This window comes from Hyperoodon ampullatus (assembly GCF_949752795.1).
Source record: "Hyperoodon ampullatus genome assembly, chromosome: 6".
Lineage (NCBI taxonomy): Eukaryota > Metazoa > Chordata > Mammalia > Artiodactyla > Ziphiidae > Hyperoodon > Hyperoodon ampullatus.
The window spans coordinates 7,839,934-7,860,983 of NC_136919.1; the positions used below are offsets into that span (position 1 = coordinate 7,839,934).

General features: G+C 55.2%; 1 protein-coding gene across 10 annotated transcripts in view; it reads right to left on the bottom strand.

Annotated features, from left to right (window-relative positions):
• Positions 1–17,567, bottom strand: part of DNM1 (dynamin 1) — a gene marked incomplete at both ends in the record, with an annotated part of 45,955 nt that extends 28,388 nt beyond the window's left edge. For all 10 annotated transcript variants that reach the window (XM_079705991.1, XM_079705992.1, XM_079705984.1 and 7 more), the window contains 6 exons: positions 107–267; positions 371–469; positions 755–958; positions 1,328–1,477; positions 1,695–1,768; positions 17,407–17,567. In XM_079705991.1, the coding sequence (XP_079562117.1) occupies positions 107–267; positions 371–469; positions 755–958; positions 1,328–1,477; positions 1,695–1,768; positions 17,407–17,567 (849 nt within the window). The remainder of the gene's footprint in view (positions 1–106; positions 268–370; positions 470–754; positions 959–1,327; positions 1,478–1,694; positions 1,769–17,406) is intronic.
• Positions 17,568–21,050: the final 3,483 nt, after the last annotated feature.

The following is a 21,050-nucleotide window of genomic DNA, read 5'->3' on the forward strand; positions in this document are numbered from 1 at the left end:
TGGTGCTACCTCACTGTGGGACAGGGGGCAACCCTCACAAAATACGCTTAAATGATTCTGTTCTCATGCCGGTTTCCCCAGGCCTCATCCTGGCCTGAGCACCTACCTGGTTAAGGACCTTCTGCAGGTAGGGCGTGCCCATGCGGTCAGCCAAGTGGCGGTAGGAAGGGTGGGAGAGGAAGAACTTGCGTTCAGCAGCCAAGGCAGCCGTGATATCTTTCTTACCATCGATGTCCTTCTGGCTCCGGTTCACCACTCCAATGTAGCCTGTGGATGGGGTGGGGGTCAGGGGCAACCAGGCTTGCGGGGGGTGGGGGGGCGGTGTTACGAAGAGGGGCAGTGGGCTGGGTCAGGTGTGTGGCCTGCCGACCTCTGCGCAGCGGGAGCAGCTTGTTCTCCAGAACATCACGGGCATCTGTGCCCTCGTCCATCAGGTCCAGCTTAGTGATGACCCCGATGGTGCGCTGACCTGGGGGTGGCAGGAGAGGGTTGTCTACATCTGCACTTGCCCTCACACAGGCGACCCCAGGCACTCCCAATCCCACCCCACTCCCCCTTCTCCCAGCCCACACCCTCCCTTACCCACTGCCTGCCTCTGCTGTCCCCGCCTCATTCATTCTCCACAGTAGCCAAAATGATTTTTAAAGGCATAAATCTGATGCCACCCCTATTCGCTTAGACCCTCCAGTGGCTCCGCCTTACGCTGTGAATAGACCCCCAGAGCCTTGCGCATCGGCTACCTGTGAAAACCTACCCTGGGGGTCCACCTCCTTGGCGACCTTGAGGGCATCAGAGTTGGCCAGGTCGGAGTTGGCTGGGGACACGGCCAAGATGAGGCAATTCTCCTTGGTGACGAACTGCATAAGCATGTCCCGGATCTGGAACTCGATGTCGGGAGGTTGGTCCCCCACTGGGACCTTGGTCATTCCGGGCAGGTCCACTAAGGTCAGGTTCAGCACTGGACAGGGCGGCGAGAAGGCGGGCTCAAGGCGAGGGGCGTGGCCGGGGGCGGGCGGATTAAGGAACAGGGCCGGGCTTAGAGAGGATCTGTTTGGGAGCGTGGCCGTAGGTGGGTGGGGTTAGGGAAACGCGAAGGGCTAAACGGAGGCCCGTTAGAGGCGCGGCCAGGGGTGGGCGGAGCCGTGGCAGTGTGGGACTAGGGGTAGGATGCGCAGAGGAGTCGCTGTGGGGGCGGAGTCTGCAGGAGGAGTGAAGCCCTTGAGGAGGGGCCAGCTAAGGGGCGGGGCCAAGAAGATGGTTCCTAAGGGGCGGGGCTCAGAGACGGAGCCAAGAGGCTGGGGGCGGGGCCAGGGCCAGGTCTCCTCACCGTGCGGCGAGTAGACGCGGAGGTTGATGGGCACCGGAGAGATGCCCTTGTTAGTGCCAGTCACCCGGTCGGTCTCAGCCTCAATCTCCAGGCGCACCTCCTCGAAGTCGGTGAATTTCTTCCCCTTGCAGTGCAGGAACTCGGCATATTCTGCCCCAGAAGGAGGGGGGCAAGGGGGAGTATAAATCATAATAGCCGGCACCCACCTGGGTCCCGTCTTCCGCTGGGAAAAGACCCCCCCCAACCACACACACACAAAAAACGTTGCCGCCTTCTCCCTCCCTCCACGCAAAGCCATCTGTCTGTTACGCATTTTTATCCCCGCTGTTCGGATGGGGAATGAGGCCCAAAGAGGGGAAGCCCATACCTGTGGTAGCATTGACCAGCTGCAGGACCAGGGGGCGTCGGGTGACAATGCCAGATCCTCGGGGCAGGAAGTCCCTGCAGTGAGTTGGGGGTGAGAAGAGGGGCAAGGTCTGAGGAGGCTCCCTCTGTCCCAGGGGCACTTGTCCTGCCACTGGGAGCCCCAAAGCTTGCCCAAAGTTCCCTGCCACACCTTAGCCTAAGGGCTTCACTATGGGGAGAGGGCAGCTGAGAGAGGCGTAACAGATCACCTCCAAATCCTCTGGGTCACAGAATTTGTGCTTCTGAACTGGCCCCCAGACCTCTCTCAGGTCTGCCCTGTGTTAATTCTGAGCCAACAGGAAGTCCCTGCCCCAACCCAGCCACTGCCATTCAACTCAGGAGAAACTGAGGCATGGGGTGCCCCACCCCACGTGCCCAAGCATCCAGTGGCCACAGAGTGGATGCCAAGGAAATGGAGTTGCACCTCCTCCCCACCCTTCCGCTGTGGGGAAAGGCAGCATCTCACTTCCCCTTCCCTGGGCCCCATCTGGCTGGGGTTGAGGATGAGGGGGATGGGGGGAAGGAGGAGGCAAGGAAAAGAACTCATGCTCCTTAAGTACCTACTGCATGCCAGGCTCTTCGTGGGCAATATCTCCTGGACTCCGCACAATAGCCTCATGAGGAAGACACTGTTATTATCCCCATTTTACAGACGAGGAAACTGAGGCTCAGAGACATTCAGGTTGCCCAGCCAGTATCTACCAGACCCTGGGCACAGATCTGTTTGACTCTCTGGTGAAAGCTTTCTGCCCTTCAACTCCCTGAAGACGCAGCTCCCTTTTTTTTTTTTTTTTTTTTTTTGCGGTATGCGGGCCTCTCACTGTTGTGGCCTCTCCTGTTGCGGAGCACAGGCTCCGGAAGCACAGGCTCAGCGGCCATGGCTCACGGGCCCAGTCGCTCCGCGGCATGTGGGATCTTCCCGGACCGGGACACGAACCCGTGTCCCCTGCATCGGCAGGCGGACTCTCAACCACTGCGCCACCAGGGAAGCCCCCCAGCTCCCTTTAAAGGACTGGACTGAGGCATCCCAAAGTCACCTCATGCCCCTAGACCTGATGTCTATTCCTCAGACATCTGCTGTGTCAACCTCAGCAGTCCTTTCAGCTAACTCTTGAGGGTGCCACTTCTCTCTGTCCTGTCAGCTCTTCTCATCTCCCCACCCACACACCCACGGCCCCACCCAGGCCAGCACAAGAAGGATGGTGGAGGCCTCTCCAGGGATCAGGCTGTTGGGATCACAGTTATGGGATTCCCAGGACTCAGGAAAGGGGGAAGGAGGCCAGAGCTTGAGGGACCACAGAGATCTGGCCAGTCACCTCATTCATGGAGAGGCACATGGAGGCCCAGGGAGGGGAAAGGATACACTCAAGATCCTAAAGGGGGACTTCCCTGGTGGCACAGTTGTTAAGAATCTGCCTGCCAATGCACGGAGCCACTAAGCCCGTATGCCACAACTGCTGAGCCTGTGCTCTAGAGCCCGCGAGCCACAACTACTGAAGCCCGTGCACTTAGAGCCCGTGCTCCACAACAAGAGAAGCCACTGCAATGAGAAGCCCGCGTGCCGCAACGAAGAATAGCCCCCGCTCGCTGCAACTAGAGAAAGCCCACGTGCAGCAACGAAGACCCAACACAGCCAAAAATAAATAAATAAATTTATTTAAAAAAAAAAAAGATCCTATAGGGCTGGGACACAGCCAGATCATGAACATGGATCCCCTGCCCCCAGCCCAGAGCCTGACCTGGACTCACAAAGCAGGTTTGGGGCAGAGGGTTTGGGGACAACAGAGTAGGCCCAGGTTTCTGGGTTCAAGGCCTCATCTGGGGACCCTGGGGAGGCCTCTTCAATCCCCTGTTCTCACCTTGCCCCACCTCTAGGGAGAGCAGAGGCTAATGGGGTGGAGTCAGCCACCTTATGGAGAAGGAGAATGATAAATCCTGCATTTAACCATCATTTCTAGGTGCCAGGCAAATGCTTTTCATTTGTGCAAGACTCTGAGCTTCAGAAGGGTAGGCTCGCATCTTTCCGTCTGTTGCTGTATTCCATGGCTCAGCACAAGGCTTAGCACACAAGACGTCCTTAATAAATGGGCACTGAATTCCCAAGTCCTCAAAAAGTGCTCCCAGGGCTTCTCTGGTGGCGCAGTGGTTGAGAGTCCGCCTGCCGATGCAGGGGACACGGGTTCGTGCCCCGGTCCGGGAAGATCCTACATGCCGCGGAGCGGCTGGGCCCGTGAGCCATGGCCGCTGAGCCTGCACGTCCGGAGCCTGTGCTCCGCAACGGGAGAGGCCACAACAGTGAGAGGGCTGTGTACCACCAAAAAAAAAAAAAAAAAAAAAGTGCTCCCATATGGAAATGATCATTTTACAGATGAGGCAACTGAGGCTCAGAAAGGCCAAGTTCACCCAATGAGGAATGGCAGAGCTGGGATTCAATCCTGAGGCTGTTGGACTCCAGAGCCTGCCAACTTGCCCATCAAACTCTGCTGCCCTCTAAACCTGAGGAGCCAGACTTGGCTTTTTATGTAATTCAATTAAATTCAGTCTAGAACATATTTGGGAGCAGCTGCTCTGTGCCAGGCTCTGTGCTGGGCCCTGGGGATGGGAGGAGATGAGTCAGACAGTTCCCACCCCGAGGAGCTCACAGCATGGTGGGAGAGAGAGAAGTAAACAGATAATGCAATGCAGTGTGACATGTGCTGGAATTGAGGTGCACCAGGCAGCACAGAGAGGGAGGTGATTAACTGGGGGGGGAAGCGAGCAGTGGGGGGGAGCTTCCTGTCTCTGTCTCTCCCCTCCTTTATTCGCTGATGCCTTTGCAGGGGTGACCCCCTAGTACTTGGGATCCCTCAGGGCTGCGGAGGTAGGACATCTGTTCTCACAGAGGCTGGGGTGGGCCTGGGGGCCTGGGGTCTACCTTCTTCCCCACCAGCTCCTCACCCAGCAGTACCATGGCAACAGTAGTTGCCATGGAAACTGCAGGAGGGGTTGGGAAGGATGGGACTCCCCACAGAGAGCCCCCTCCCCATGCAGAGACATGAACCTTCCCTGGAGCTCTTCCCTGACAGCACCCCTCCGCCCCCCACACAGGTGGGCCCACTTGGCCCTGGCAGGCCAGAGGGGCGGAGGTCCCTGAGGTGCCACATAGAGGGTGTGGGGAGCCCAGGGCCCAGCTGGAGGGGTGGTCAAGGGTCTGCGCCAGCCTGTTCCGAGTTGCAGCCTCCCAGGGCTACTTAAAGGACAAGCAGCTTATGGGAAGCTGAGATTAGAGCACAGGGCCCTGTGTGGGAGCAGCGCGCCTCCTCTGACCAGGATCTCCCAGGGCCGGGGTGGGGATGGGGTGCCCAGGTGCGGAGGGGCCCCATCTTGGCCCTGGCCCAGGTTCTCAAAGGGAGGCCTTCACACAGTCTGTGTCAGAGTTCCTCAGGCAGCCTGTTCAAATGCACATTCCTCAGACAGGCTGGGTTAGAATCTCCGGGGGTGGGGGCAGGGGAGGGGAGGAGGGAATCTGGATTTTAAACACGATCCCCATATGATTGTCATGTTCCTGTCAAGTTTAAGGATCACTGGCTCAGTGATGAGCCAGTGCCGGGCAGAGGCCCTGGGTTCCAATCCTGCCTTAGCCATTCCCCGGCCTGGTGCCCCCGGGGCAAGTTGCTTCATGCTCTGGGCCTCAGGGTCCTCAGCTGTAACCCACATGATCTAAACCAGGCATCACATACTACCACGCGTGGCTGTGGGAGGATCCTTGGAGCCCTTTCACCGAGAGCTTAGCCCATGCCTGGTACATAGTAGGCCCTCAGCAGCTGGAGGGGCCTGTCAAGGAGGTCCTCCTGCCCTCGGTCTCTTCCCTCGGAGGCTCCCCAGATTTCAGCAAGGAATCCAAGATCCTGAAGAACCCTCTGCCTCACCTCCTTCGGGCACTGAATTGGATCTTGGGATTCTGACCACAGAATGTTGGGTGGAAACGATGGACATCAAGGAGGTGCAGTTTTCAGAGAACGTCTCACTCCCCTGTCATTGTCCAGAGGGTGGAACAGAGGCCCACAGAAGGGCAGGGAGCTGTGAGGCCACACAGCAATGGGAGAGGTAGGAGAGGTGGCCAAGATGGGACCAGGACCGAGAGGCCGGCTCTCCGGCCCCACATGCCTGGACAGGCAGTGACAAGCACCGGCTGGTTCCCATGTCCAGACTGAGCGCCTTGCTCCCTGTTGGATTCCCACGCTGGGCACAGGCTGGGCTACAGCAGGGGCTCAGGCAACACTGGTAGGAGCGAGCACGGCTGAGCGGCTCCACAGCTCCTGCCTTTCAACCGGAAAGGCTGTCCCATGCCCTCTGTTAAAGTGTACCTTGGTGCCTCCCCACTGGGGATTCGGGCCGGATCTGGCCTTCAGCCAGAGTCCCCCCCTGCACCTCCCACCCAGCTCCTGGTTGGGAGGACAGAACTGGTGCCCAGAGAAAAGTGTGCTGGGCCCACCAGCCTCGAGGGACGTGTGGGAGGGGTGGATGGTGACAGGCCAGCCCCTCCCACTCATCCTGGACAGATGGTGGTTTCCCGGGGAGGCCTTGCCTTGCCATCTGCAGAAGTACCTTCAAACCTGAAGCACAGGGAGGATGAAATAAACACGTCTCACGACCTCCAGGCCCCACATACTCCCCGTCTGAATTGGCACTGTCACCCCAGAGGGGCCTGGAGAAATTACACCAAAGGGCCGAAGTGACCCCACCCCTACTCTGGTGTCCGAGATCCGGGACTATTGCTCTGGAAGCCTGGTTTCTGGGTCCTGCTGAATGTAAACAACAGCAGAAAGGAGCATGCTTGGTCTGGCAGGTACCCAGCGGCAGTCATCCTTATAAGTCTCTTGTTTCCTGGGCTCTATGTCAGACAGGCCAGGCGTTGGATGTCAGAGCTGCCAGTTAGGAGCTGTGTGGCTATGGACAAATGACCAGGCCTCTCTGAGCCTCAGTTTCCTTCTCAGTAAAATGGGTTTCTGTGAGGCTTACATAAACTGATGCCTGAATAAATGGTAGCAATGATTATAAATATGACTTGTTGAGCAATCTGAGAACACAGGCTGGGCTCCCACAACCATGTCACCAATTGATGCAGCAGGGAGGGAGTTGGAAGGTGGGTCTCCTGGGGGCTGGCTGGAAGAGTGGATGGAGGCCAGGATATTTCCTGCCAAACCTTGCCTTGGAAGTGGAAGGCAAGCGGGCCAGGCAGGCTGTGAGATGCCCTCTGAAGCAGGGATCCAGGGTGGAGGCGAGGGAGTGGATGGGCCAAGAAACACAGTGGGGAGGAGGTGAGGCCAGGCAACAAGTCCCGCTCTGTTCCTGCGGCCCCAGGAGGCCCCAGGCCGGCCCACTTCGTTGCACAGCCCATGAATTTCCAGCTGAGGTTTGAACATTTTAGGGCAGCCCTGGCCTTAGCTTCCCCTGATATTCTGATGTCCAGTAAACAGGGTTGGTCCTGTTTACCACCGTATTCCCAGCACCCAGCTCGGAGCCTGGCACTGAGCGGGCACTCGGGACGCCCCTGTCGACCGAAAGAATGATTTGACGAAGCTCCTACAGTCTTCCCACCATCGCCCTCATTGCACAGATGTGGAAACTGAGGCATAAAAAGGGGAAGAGTGTTGCCCAAGTTCACAGTGCAAGTTGGCGGCAGGGTAGGACTGGTGCCCAGGGCTCTGAACTCCAAGCCCAGTGCTCTCTCCACAACATCCTTTTTCTCTATTAAAGAAAATCTATGGGGCTTCCCTGGTGGCGCAGTGGTTAAGAATCCGCCTGCCAATGCAGGGGACACGAATTCGAGCCCTGGTCCAGTAAGATCCCACATGCCGTGGAGCAACTAAACCCGTGTGCCACAACTACTGAGCCTGTGCTCCAGAGCCCGTGAGCCACAACTCCTGAAGCCCGGGCACCTAGAGCCCATGCTCGGCAACAAGAGAAGCCACCGCAATGAGAAGCCCGCGCACCGCAACGAAGAATAGCCCCCGCTCACCGCAACTAGAGAAAGCCCGCGTGCGGCTACAAAGACCCAACGCAGCCAAAATAAATAAATAAATAAATAATTTTTTTTAATGTCAAAATTAATTAATTAATTAAAAAAAAGAAAATCTGTGATCTTTCCTTCCACCTTATCCTTCCATCCTTCCTACGTTTCTTCTTTTTTTTTTTTTTTGCTGTACGCGGGCCTCTCACTGTTGTGGCCTCTCCCGTTGCAGAGCACAGGCTCCGGACGCGCAGGCTCAGCGGCCATGGCTCACAGGCCCAGCCACTCCGTGGCATGTGGGTTCTTCCCGGACCGGGGCACAAACCCGTGGCCCCTGCATCGGCAGGCGGACTCTCAACCACTGCGCCACCAGGGAAACCCCTTCCTACGTTTCTTCTTTGCTTCTTTCCTTCCTGCCTCCCTCCCTTCCTTCCTCTTTCCTTTCCTTCAAGTGTTGATGACTTTATACTTTCAAAATGAAAATCAATTTCTCTTTTGCCTGTACCTTAAAAAATCATATGTTCTCCCTTTTAAAAAACTTTCGGGGCTTCCCTGGTGGCGCAGTGGTTGAGAGTCTGCCTGCCGATGCAGGGGACACGGGTTCGTGCCCCGGTCCGGGGAGATTCCCACATGCCACGGAGCGGCTGGGCTAGTGAGCCATGGCCGCTGAGCCTGCGCGTCCGGAGCCTGTGCTCTGCAACGGGAGAGGCCACAACAGTGAGAGGCCCGCATACCACAAAAAACAAAAAACAACTTTCGACTACTATATATAAAATAGATAACTAATAAGAACCTACTGTATAGCACAGGGAACTTTACTCAGTACTCTATAATGACCTATATGGGAATAGAATCTAAAAAAAGAGTGGATACACGTATATGTATAAGTGACTCACTTTGCTGTACAGCAGAAACTAACACAACATTGTAAATCAACTATACTCCAATAAAAATGAATTTAAAAAATTAAAATAAAATTGAAAAATTTCACAAAATAAAATGTTGAGATGGCCAAGAAGCACATGAAAAACTGCTCAACATCACTCATTATTAGAGAAATGCAAATCAAAACTACAATGAGGTATCACCTCACACCAGTTAGAATGGGCATCATCAGAAAATCTACAAACAACAAATGCTGGAGAGGGTGTGGAGAAAAGGGGACCCTCCTGCACTGTTGGTGGGAATGAAAATTGATACAATCACTATGGAGAACGGAGGTTCCTTAAAAAACTAAAAATAGAACTACCATATGACCCAGCAATCCCACTACTGGGCATATACCCAGAGAAAACCACAATTCAAAAAGACACATGCACCCCAATGTTCATTGAAGCACTATTTACAATAGCCAGGTCATGGAAGCAACTTAAATGCCCATCGACAGACGAATGGATAAAGAAGATGTGGCACATATGTACAATGGAATATTACTCAGCCATAAAAAGGAATGAAATTGGGTCATTTGTAGAGACTTGGATGGATCTAGAGACTGTCATACAAGTGAAGTAAGTCAGAAAGAGAAAAACAAGTATCATATATTAACACATATATATGGAACCTAGAAAAATGGTACAGATGAACTGGTTTGCAGGGCAGAAATAGAAACACAGATGCAGAGAACAAACGTATGGACACCAAGGGGGGAAAGTGGCGGGGGTGGGTGGTGGTGGTGGTGGGATGAATTGGGAGATTGGGATTGACATATATACACTAATATGCATAAAATGGATAACTAATAAGAACCTGCTGTATAAAAAATAAATAAAATAAAATTCAAAAAAAAAAGAAATTGCTGTTTCCAGCTATTGAGTCAGAAAAATAAATAAATAAATAAAATGTTGCAAAAATAAAAAGCAACCAACACCACAACACCTGGGGCTCACCGTTGTAAACATTTTATCACTTATAATAATAGTCATGGCAAACACTGATGCATTGTTGACTGCTGGCCAAGGACTCTGCCGGGGGCTCTAAAATCTGCATCATCACGAGGTTTCTTTTGGGGGTGATGGAAGTGTTCTAAAATTAGATTGTGATGATGGTTGCACAAGTCTGTAAATATGCTAAAAACCATTGAAGTGTGCACTAAAAATGGGTGAATTGTATGGCATGTAAATTATACCTTGATAAAGCTGTTTAAGAAATCTGCATCCTCTTGTTTGATTCTCGAATGGCTGTGTGAGGTTGGCCTGTCCAGTTTCCCCAACATAAAGGGGAAGAAACTGAGGCTCAGAGAGATGAAGTCAGGTGCCCCTCATGTGCCTACTTGTGCCCGGGGCTCTGAGCCACACTTGGGTAGTGGCTTTGCTACCTAACAGCTCAGCACAAACTTTTCCCAAGTCGCTCAATACAGAGCTACATCTGGATCCTTATTTCTTATCAACAGCAGCTTGCTGTGAAGGAATCTCAGCTCCACCACTAAATTATTTCTCTGCTCCTAACCTCAGTTTCCTCATCAGTGAAATGGGACACAATCCAGCAGCTCCCTCCTAGGGTTGTTGAGGGGATGCCTTGAGATCCTGGCTGTAGAAGGATCTAACAGAGTGCCTATTGGTGATGCCATGAGCCACCTGACTGCCCATCATGTGCTAGATGCCTGTGTGTGCTAGAGAGCATTGCATTCACCTGCTGAGATGTTTCTCCCCATCCTGGCTGGTGGCCTTGTTTCCCTGTGCTAAGACCAGTGATAAAAGAGTGATGCAGTAATAAACAGATAAAATGTTTATAGTAACCTCGGTTGGAACTCCTCTGCAGGGAGCTCTCAGCCCAAGGCCATGGGCCTCTTTCTCCCTCTATGGTCCCTCATTCTGGAAAAACTGAGCCCTACCATACACACGGAGGTCATGGGCTGGAGGGTGATCAGGGAAGGCATCCTGGAGGAGGTGTTGGCTGATGTGAGCCTTGGAGGTTGAGCCAGTGAAGGAAGAAGACGGAGGTGTGGTGAAGAGCCTTCCCGGCAGAGAGAACAGCACACGCAACGGCACTCAGGATAGTGAGGGAGAGGGATGGCCCATTTTCCCATGAACTGCAAGAGACCCAGGTGGCCCAGGAGGGAGCGGCTGGAGGGGAAGCCAGGCTGGGTAAGGCAGGCCTCAGGGTCCCAACTCAGGAGCTAGGGCTCTGGTTGGAGGGTAGGGGGGCTAAGGAGGGCTTCAAGCAGAGGGGATCAGATTGGGAAGCCATAGAGAGTTCTGTGCTGTCAGACGGAGAATGGCAAGAGAGGCAGCTGCCCCAGGTGCTAAGACAAAGGTGGCGGTGGCCAAGGTGGAGAGAGCGGGGTGGACTGGGGCAGAGTACACAGGGCTTGTAGACTGAATGGATGGAGAGGATGAGAGAGGAGGGGGGAGCTGATCCCGGGGCCTCTGGCCAGGGCACTGGGAAGATGCCATTTAGGTGACTGTCTCAAACACCTTCCAAGGCCAATATTCCGCTTTTTCCTGTTGCCTGTAGTAATTCCAAGTTGCTGGAGCTCACTGCTGCAAACAGTTCATATTCCCTAGCCAGATTTCAGTCCAGGGAGGGGGTAAGAGTGCCCGAGAGACACCCAGAGAGAGCAGAGGAGGAGAAGCTGAGGTGTATGGAGATGGAGGCACATGGGTGGGGTGAAGATGGTGGACATTCACATGGAGGCAGGGGACCTGTGCTGGTTCCTGTTCTGCCTCTGATCCACCGCTGTGTGACTTCAGGCAGGTCCCCTACCCTCTCTGTGCCATTTCACCATCTGAAAACTTGGGACGATGCTCCTCCTACTGACAGCTTGTTGGTTCCAAGAAGACAATAATCAGCGCTGCCCTTGGACTTGGGGAATCGGGGCCCTGACCTTGCACCCCATCCCAGTTGAGATCTCCGGCCTCACCATCCCCATGAAGCATGGGTTTCCCAAGGACCAAGGGAAGGTGCCCAACTGGAGCCTGTGCGCCCCTCCTAGGGGTCACAAGCCTACCTCTAGCTTCTGCCCGGCCTGGGGGCGGCCCTCGCTTCGGGGAGGCAACCCCGGGGGGGTGGCTAAGGGGACGGGGGATGGAGCTGGAATATGAGGGCAGCCTGGAGAGAGACGCTTCCCATCCCATCACAGAGCTCGGAGGAGTCTGAAATTCTATATTCAACACCAGCCTGCCAGGTTGCTTTGAAGGTGTGTTTGTCAAGGTGGGAGGGCAGAATGTATTGTATTTAGCAATTCCTTAGCTTGATTTATAACAGGAATATTTAGACATACGGCACGTGGGCTCCACTTCTGCTCTTGTTCCAGGGCTGATAACACCACGTCCGTGACTGGCTGCCTCCGCTCCCGCCCCGCCCCTCCTCACCCGCCCGCCAGGTTCCGACCCTCCGACCCCAGCCAAGGCCTGGGAAACTCGATTCTCCTGGCGCCGGGATCAGCTGCCGTCTGCCAGAGTCACCTTTCATTCCCAGCTCCTTGGGGCCACTGGGTGGGGCGGGGGTTTGGGGAAGACGTCCTCTGGCGGGGCTGGGCTCGCGGGTCTGGCTGTGGGCGCGTGGCAGGTGCGCGCTCTGAGCAGGCAGAGGGGGAGCAGAGTGTGGCTGCCCGGCAGCATCGCGGGCTCTCTGGGTGGGGATGGCCGAAGGGCCGGCAGCGCCTCCCCGACCCTCCTGGTCTCACTGTGACCTCTGCTCCTCACTGCCTTTCGTCTGGGTTCTCAGACCCACTGGGCTCCCTCCCACCTCGGGCCTTTGCTCAGGTGGGACCCTGCACCTGGAGTGTGTTCACTCCTTTGCCTGACCAAGTCCTATTTTTGCTCAGGCCCAGACTTAAGTGCTCAAATGCCTTCCCTGGCCCCCTGACGACTCCCCTCCCTTCAATATCGAGGCTCCTGGTACCCTTTTTCCAACACACAACAAAAGAGCTCTTTGTGTGATGTAGCGTCTGTCTGTCCTGCTCAGCTGTGAGCCCCCTCCCCCGCAGCCCGCCCTCCCCCAGAATAGGGGTGGGTCTGGCTTCTTCAGAGCTGTATCCTTAGGGCCTGGCATGCTGCAAATGCCAAGGAGATGTCAGTTCTCTCTGCCCCCTCCAGTCAGCGACTTTCTACTTTTGATGTCTCAATTATCCCCTAATCATCTTTGGCCTCAGTCTCCAAACCTGGGAAATGGGACCACTAAGATGTAGCCCGAAGTGTTCAGAGGAAGCGACAGATCTTAGTAGTGGGGAGTGGGCTGGGGCTGACCAAGAGAGGGGCTCTCTGAGGCCAGAGATCAGCACAAGTCTGTGCTGGGACGTGAATGCAGAGGAAGGGGCAACGGGACTGGTAGGAGGCAGGGAGCCTGAGCAGGGGTAGGCAGAGTCACCAGGGAAACCCAACACACTACCCCCAGGCTGCCCCGTGGGCTCTGGGCAGAGGCTCCCTCCCCAGGCTCCCTTCGCTACCCTAGCTAGAGGAGATTCTCCCACCTCTACCCTCACCCTGGCCTCCTCCCAGCTGGTACCTATGCCCAGGCAGGAATGGGTGCATCCTCTGTGCCAGACCTTACCCTTGAGTGCTTCACGGGTATGACGTCAACACTCGCCACAATCCCATGACGGAGGTGCTATTATTATCCCCATTTTACAGATGAGGAAATAGCAGCCGGGCAGGGTTTAAGAAACATGCCCAATGTTGCCCAGCTTGTAAGTGGCAGAGGTAAGCTACAAACCCAGGTCTGTTTCCAGAGCCTGAGCGCTCAGCCCCTCTACCACCCTCCCACTGGCCTTGGCCTCCCCAAGGGCCAAACGGGAGTGAAGGTGGGCACTGCCCAAATGTCAGCATGCCTGGGCACCAAAGTGAGCAAGGCCAGGGGCATCGGAGGCTGGAAGCCTATCCCAGGACACCAGACTTGACGCCGGATGGGTATTGTGTGGTGAGGGGGCACGCAGCTGGGGGCAGACAAAGGGAAACCTAGGGCACCAGACATCTGTTCACAAAATGCTGGGGTGTCCTGGGGCCCACGCACACTCCTCTGTCTGCACTTACCCCCAAGATGATCTCATCTATGCTCACGGGTTTACATCCCATCTCTTCCAACTTTATATTTCCAGCCAGCCTTCCCCCTGAGCTTGTATCACCACACCTGCATCACCACACTGCCCACCTGACATGTCAGACTCAAAGAGTTCAAAACCAAACTCCTGATTTTACCCCCAGCCCCCCACCTGGCTCCTCCCGTACTCTGTTAATGGCGCCAACACCCACCTGCGGTCAAAGGTGCGGAAGTCATCTTGGATTCTTCTTTCCTCACCTTCCACGTCCCATCCACCAGCAGGTTTTGTGGGACTTTCCTCCAAAATACATCCTGAACCCCACAGGTCTCCTCCTCTCTCTGCTAAAGCCCTGGTCCAGGCCCTGTCACCTTTGCCCACCGCAGCAGCCTCCTCATCTGTCTCCTGCCCCCCTCCCCAAGTCACATACTTGCTGGAATCAGCTCAAGTCACTCCATTACTTAAAAGCTTCTGATAATAATGAAAACAAACCCAGCTCCTCAGCATAATCTGAGGGCCTTGTAGATCTAGCCCCAGCCTACTCCCCGATGCTGTGTCCGCCTTGCTTACAAAACACCAGCCCCAGTGCTTCCTTTCTGTTCTTCAAACACACCAAATTCATTACTGCCCCAGGGCCTTTGCATTTGCTGTTCCCTCCACCTAGAATGCTCTCCCCAGATAGTCACGTGGCTTCTCATCCCTCAGTTCTCCTCTCAGATGTCACCACCTCCTAGAGACCTTCTCTGACCTCCCTGTGGAAAGTGGCCCTTTTCCCTCCCAGCGTTGACCCCATTCCCCAGTTTTCTTCTTCATATATCTGCTGAATGACTCAATGAATCAGCCTCAGTTTTCCCTTCTGTAAAAGGGGGACAAAGAAATAGCATAGACCCAGACCAATCCTAGCGGGGTCCTGGGCAGCTGCTTGGGTCACCTCCATTGCAGAGCTGACAACAGGGTCCTCCTCGTTGCCCGGGAGCCCGGGCTGGCCTGGAGCAATCTTTGCTTCCTCTGTTGTATATTCCACTTCCTCTCTATGGGGGGTTGACTCCCAGGAAGCCCCAGGAGGCAGAGCCACTGTTACCATGCTTATGCGTCTGGGGACCTAGTCCTAGGTAGACAGGTTGGGACCCATGACAGACCAGGCAGGGCTGGCTGGGGGCCCCGGTGAACCTCAGTTTCCCGACTGCACTCCAACACCGGCCTCCTTTCTAGCTTTCATGAGGATCAAGTAATGTTTCCCTGCTCACTCCTCCGCCTCAGGCCCCGTGACCCCTGCTCTGCCCCTGACCTGCGTCTGCACACCCCGTGCATCCTCCTGCAGGGCCACAGTCAAATGGTATTGGGTTTCGAGAGGGCCCAGGCCTCCTGGGGCAGAATCCACATCTCACTCCACCATTCAACAAGCAAACAGTTGCCGAAGTCAGCTGTGACCAGGCTGGCCTGCTGTGCTGTCTACTTACTGGCACCTCTCTCTGCTGGACAGTGAACTCCGAAAGGGCAGGGGCCTGGTCTGTACTGGCACATGCAGGCCCCAAACCTAACTGACAATCAACACCTCCCTCCCACGTGTTTACAACAGGGGGCTCTTACACCCGTGAACTCACTGGAGCCCCACGGCCACTGTCTCAGGAAGGCAAGGCAGCAGCTGTCAGTCTGCCCATCACTCAGATGGGGAAAATGGGGACCCACACCCCTGCACGTCCCTTTGCTCAGTGCAGAGCTGGGCTCTTAGAAGCTGTGCAGGCTCCAGATTGGAGTCTAATAGATGCTGTCCTTCCTGGCCCTGTGACCTTGGACATGGCCTCTAACCTCAGTGTCTCAGTTTTCTCACCTGCAGGATGGGCATCATGGTACCTGCCTCATGGGGCTGTTGTGACCCATCCCATATTGCATGGCATGGGGCACATGGGAAGGGCCCAGCATGTGGGAGCTGAGGTCACCTTCCCCTCTGTGCCCCCTGCCCAGAGCATGCAGCAGGCACAGAGCAGGCGTTCAGCAGATGTCCAATGGATGAAAGGCAGGCCTATAGTTTGTATACTGGAAAGTTCTGGATGTCCACGAGCGCTATATAAAGCACCAAGACCCCGGGGCTTTATTGTCTCCAGGGTCCTCCCACCCCCTCACTCTGACAGCCAGGCATAGGGAGGGGGACCATCTGTGTGTCTCTTGCCTGTGCCTCTGCTGCTCTGGGCGGTCACGTGACTAGGAGGGGAGTTCTTTGGGAGCCCGTCCCTGGGAGACAGACGGCGTCCCCCTCTGTTGACCAGATGGGTCTGGCCGCCACCCCCCACCCCAGATTCATAGCTCCAGGCAGGATCCTTCCCTCTCATCCCTGGGGTTGACACTGGGCTTCCCAGGTCATTTGTGGGGCAGGAACAACCACCCGGTCCAACTGTCCATATTAGAGATTGGGAAACTGAGGCTCTGAGAGGGCAGTGACTCGCCTGAGGTTTCACAGCAGAAGCTGGCTTAGACCCAGGATGTCTGGCCCGGAATTGCTGTCCCTCTGAGGGCAGAAGCCTCTACCTGCCTCCCTCTCCCACATGTCGTTCGCTTCTTTAGCCATGAAGGTCATTGGCACAAAGCTAGGGTTTCTGAAGAAGGCGAGGGAGGGAGATGACACAGTGGGCCAGTCAGTGTCAATTCTCCCGCCCCCCCTCAGTCTGCCCAGCCCCCCTCGGTCTCCAGCACCGGGCCGAGAGCGCCATCCTCTCTCTCTCCTCCTCAGCACCCGAACAAGCCATTTCCGCCTCCCCTTTCTTGGGGGACCCTGGGGTGGGGGTCACGACCCTGCCTGCCTCCCTAAACCCAGGACACCCTTTGTCTTTGTGGCTGCCCCCGACTCCTTGCCACCCGGCCCTCCCAGCGCCTCGTGGGATCAGAGACAGGAGGGGGATTAGGTTGTGCAAATGGCTCCCCCCTCCCCGCCATCCTGCCTCCCTGTCTTAGTCATCTCTGCCCTCCGCCGCCTTCTCCCTCCATTACAATCCCTCTGCCAGGCCAAGGGGAGAACGACATTGACAGGTGCCCCCACCCAGGGGCGGCGGCGGGGCGAGGGGCCGGCTGCTCAGTAAAGGATCAGAAGCGGTTTCTCCCCCACCCCGTCCTCTTCCTCATCCTGCAACCCGCGCCGGCCCCCTCTTCCGCGCTGCGCACGGATGGCGGCTGGAGCCGCAGAGGTGTGTGTGTGACGGCGGGAGGCTGCGTCTGCCCTCCGATGCCCACGGGGCTATCTCCTCTCCCAGGGGCTATGGTGGGGGGGGGGGTCCCCTGCCACGGTCCGGGAATTCCCATGAGAGGAGGGAGCTGTCCTCCGTAGGGCCTGGGGTTGGGGGCACTGCCCCAGGGATGCTGCCCGCCTCAAGAGACCCCCAGAGCCGAAGGGAGGAGCTGAGTAATGCAGGCCCCTCAGTACCCAAGGGGGGTTGGGGGGACAGCCCTTTGCCAGGGTCTCGCTGTCTTCCCCAAAGGATGGGGCGGAGGAGGGGGGCGTGATCCCGTGGTCGCTGGCTTGACGTTTGCGGACAAGCCGGGGGCGCTGCGCCCCTGAGGGGCTCTCGTGGAGGGGGTGGGCCGCCTCCTTCTGGCTGGAGGCGGGGGGGCGCGCCTTCCGCGGTGCAGCGCCAGGGTCTGCCGTCGGGGCCGGGTGGCGAGGACCGGAGGACCCGGGCGGCGGGGAGTCCGAGTTCAGGGGCGCGCCGCTCCTACCTGCCTACGAAATTCTCGAGCACCGAGCTCTTGCCGGCGCTCTGGCCGCCCACCACGGCGATCTGCGGCAGGTCGAGGTCCGCGTTCTGGCCGATGGCGGAGAAGGCATCCTGCAGCCGGTTGACCAGCGGGATTAGATCCTCCATGCCACGGTTGCCCATGGTTGCGGCTGGCCCCACGGGCTGCGATCCGGCGGCCGCTTGGGCTCCCGGCTTTGGCTCCGCCGCTGCAGCCGCGCGCTCAGACTGCCTGCGCCGCGGGCCCCCCTCCCCTCGGGGATCGGAGCGGAGCGCTGTGCCAGAGTGCCGCTAGAGGGCGCCCGCAGCCCTCCGGGCCGGCAGTCATGCGCAGGCGCTGCCCGTGGCACTATGGGGACTGTAGTTTTCTCCTTCTGCGGATTTTGGGGCGCTCGAGCTGTGTCTGGGGGAGGCGCCGATGCTGCACCGCAGATATCATTCCTGGAAATGGTCAAGGTCTCCTAGGTACTAGGTACCGTTAGTACCAGGCCCCTCGGATAGTGGTCATGACTGCCTCACTCCAGCGTACAGATGAGGAAACTGAGGCTTGGAGACATGGGCCTCCTCCAAGGTCATAGTCTCCTGACCTTCAGTTCCACTTGCCCTCACTGCCTTCTACTCTAGGTTGTGACTAATTTATCTCTGGCATTTCCCTTTCCGCCTTTGGGCCTCAGTTTCCCTGTTTCAAGAAGGAGAAGATATAGAACATTAATTCAACAAATATTTACTGAGCACCTACTGTAAGACAGACCCTGTTCTAGGCACTGGAGATACAACAGTAAACAAGACAGACAGTTGGAGATACAACAGTAAACAAGAACAAGAACAAGATCTTCCCTCATAGATCTTACAGTGGAGACAGACAGTAAATGAATAAACAGATAAATGAAACAGTAAAAGTGAAAAGAGTTTATACTAATAGTGATGGGAGAAATAAACATGGGGTGTGAAGAGAGGTACCTGTGTGGGTGCAGAGTCCTCTTTAGCCTGGGAGGTTAGGGGTGTTCTCTGAGGAGATGACATTTGAGAAGAGACCTAAATGTTGAGAAGGAGCCAGCCAGGCCAAATGAACAGCAAGTACAAAGGCCCTGACACTTGGAAGGGCCTTCTTGGGACAGTTGGGACTTCTTGTGACAGTCTTTTCCCCAAACCATCAGGGTGGTGGTAAAACAGTGGGATTTGAATCCAGGACTTCTACAACCCTACCCTGTTTATCCTTTTCACATGGAGAGACCATGGGGCCCCAGGCCTAGACATCCACCTCTGCATTTAAGGAACCTAATTTGGACTCCCCACAAGGCTGGAAAGAAAGGCCAGCCTACCCTGTGCTACTGGGGATCAGCAGGTCACTCTGTCTGTGAACAGAGTGGGGACACTGCTGGGAGATCAGTGGCCTGTGAATTGGAGGCTGTTGTGCATTCACCCATTTAATGCATATTCATTAAGCCAGGAACTATGCTAGACCCCAGTGATAAAGCAATGAGCAAAATGGATAAAGCCCTTACCCACATGTGGCTTATAGTCTAGTGGAAAAAGAAGGACAAAGCACAAATAAGCCAATAAATATGACTGTCAGATGGTGATGAGTGCTTTGGAAAGCAAGAAAGCTGGGGAAGTTGGAGGAGGGCGTAGTGTTGCTGTATTGTATAGAGTGGTCAGAGGCGGACTCTGGTGAGGTAAAAATTTGAGCAGAGGCCTGAAGGAAGTGAGGGAGCAACTCATGTAGACATCTAGGGGAGGAATTTTCCAGGCAAGCAGAGGGGAATAAGCAGATACCATCCCAGGAGCTGGGCCTGGGTCTCAGACGAGCTGTGTGATCCAGGTCCCTGCACATCTTTGAGCCTCAGTTATCCAATGTGGGAATGCCTGCGAAGAGCATGGCCCTGGTCTGGCACTTAGGAGACCCTTATTAAACTGCTGATGATGATCACAGCCCTCCAGATAGCTGGAGCATCAGTCAAACACAACGCACGTCCTGTGCAGCTGCTCCAAGCCAGCCCATTATTATGCTCTGAGAGCCAGAGAGGGCAGAGATGAAGCCTGAATTGGAGCCATTAATTTGGAAAGAGGGTGCAGGTTACAGATGTCCGCCTAGAAGAGCACCATCATGGTTGGGTTGTTTTTCCTAATTACAATAGGGAAACTTATTGTAAAAATCAGACTTTACACAGTGTTTGAAAGCTTCTGGTCATTCTCCCACCCAGAAACAACCACTCCTTATAGCTTAGAGTTTATTCTCTGGCTTATCCCATATACATTCATTTTGTTTCATTTTGTTTTTATAGAAATGGGATCATACTGTAAATCCTGTACTGCTGTATCACCCATGCCAGACCAGCAGCCTGGGCATCACCCCGAGTTTGTCAGAAATGCAGACTCTCAGGCTTCACTCATGACCTACTGGATCACAACCTGCATTCAGCAAGAACCAAGGGCCCCTGGAGATTCCGGTGCACATCAAAGTTGGAGCTCTAATACATATTATTATATGCAACTTGCTTTTTTTAGCAACAGTATGTCTTTGACGTCTTTCAGCGTAAGAACAGTTTGGTCACATTCCTTGTTCACGGCTGCATAGTTTCCCACTGTTTGGCAGTGCTCTGGTTTTGTTCCCTGGTCTGCTAGAAATGACTGTGCTGGGCTTGAAGAATGGATGGATAAAATGTCACTTGGAGGGGAGTGTGAATAGAGAAGTGCTGATGTTCTGGGCAGAGGAATCAGCATAAGCAAAGGTATGGAATCAGAAAGGAAACGAACCCGAAGTCTACCCTGTCCTTGTTCCCACAGGGCTTGGTGAGGACCGAAGGAGGGATACTGCAGATGGTTCTCCCGGGTGCTGTGAAGTTGGGGGTCCAGAAGGCCAATGAGTTAAATGAGAGTCTTAGAAATGGCTTTGACCCTCTACTTTGAGCGCAAACGAGGGAGAATTCTCTCTGGAGCCCCTGAAGTTGTAACCACCAGCTATGCTTGCAGATCAGTAGCAGGAACACTCACTGGGCATTTCCCCCTGGGCCAGGTTACTGTGCTGAGAGATTCAACCCTCAGGAGGGAGAAGTTCTTATTAGTTCCCCTTGACAGATGAGGCAACTGAGGCACAAAGAGGACTGTGGCTGAGGTCACAAAGCCAGAAAGTGATGGAGTGAAGATGTGAATTGGAGGTAGGTGAGATCCAGGGCTTCTATGTATACACTTTTTTTTGTTTTTTTTTTTTGTGTGTGGTACGCGGGCCTCTCACTGTTGCGGCCTCTCCCGTTGCGGAGCACAGGCTCCGGACGCGCAGGCTCAGCAGCCATGGCTCACGGGTCCAGCCGCTCCGCGGCATGTAGGATCCTCCCGGACCAGGGCACAAACCCGTGTCCCCTGCATCGGCAGGCGGACCCTCAACCACTGCGCCACCAGGGAAGCCCGCAACCTATACACTTTTAATGCACATGAAATAAAACCCTAGTCCCTTCTGATGGGGTTTTTGTTGGGCATACAGCAAGTGCTCAATAGATGCTGATTGTATTAAATTGTGCAATGGCCTTATTGTGCAGCCTTGACCCTATAGTTCCTGGGTCAAGCCATTATATTTAGTCACTAAGTCTGCTCAGGGTCTGGCCCTTTGGATTCATTCATTCATTTATT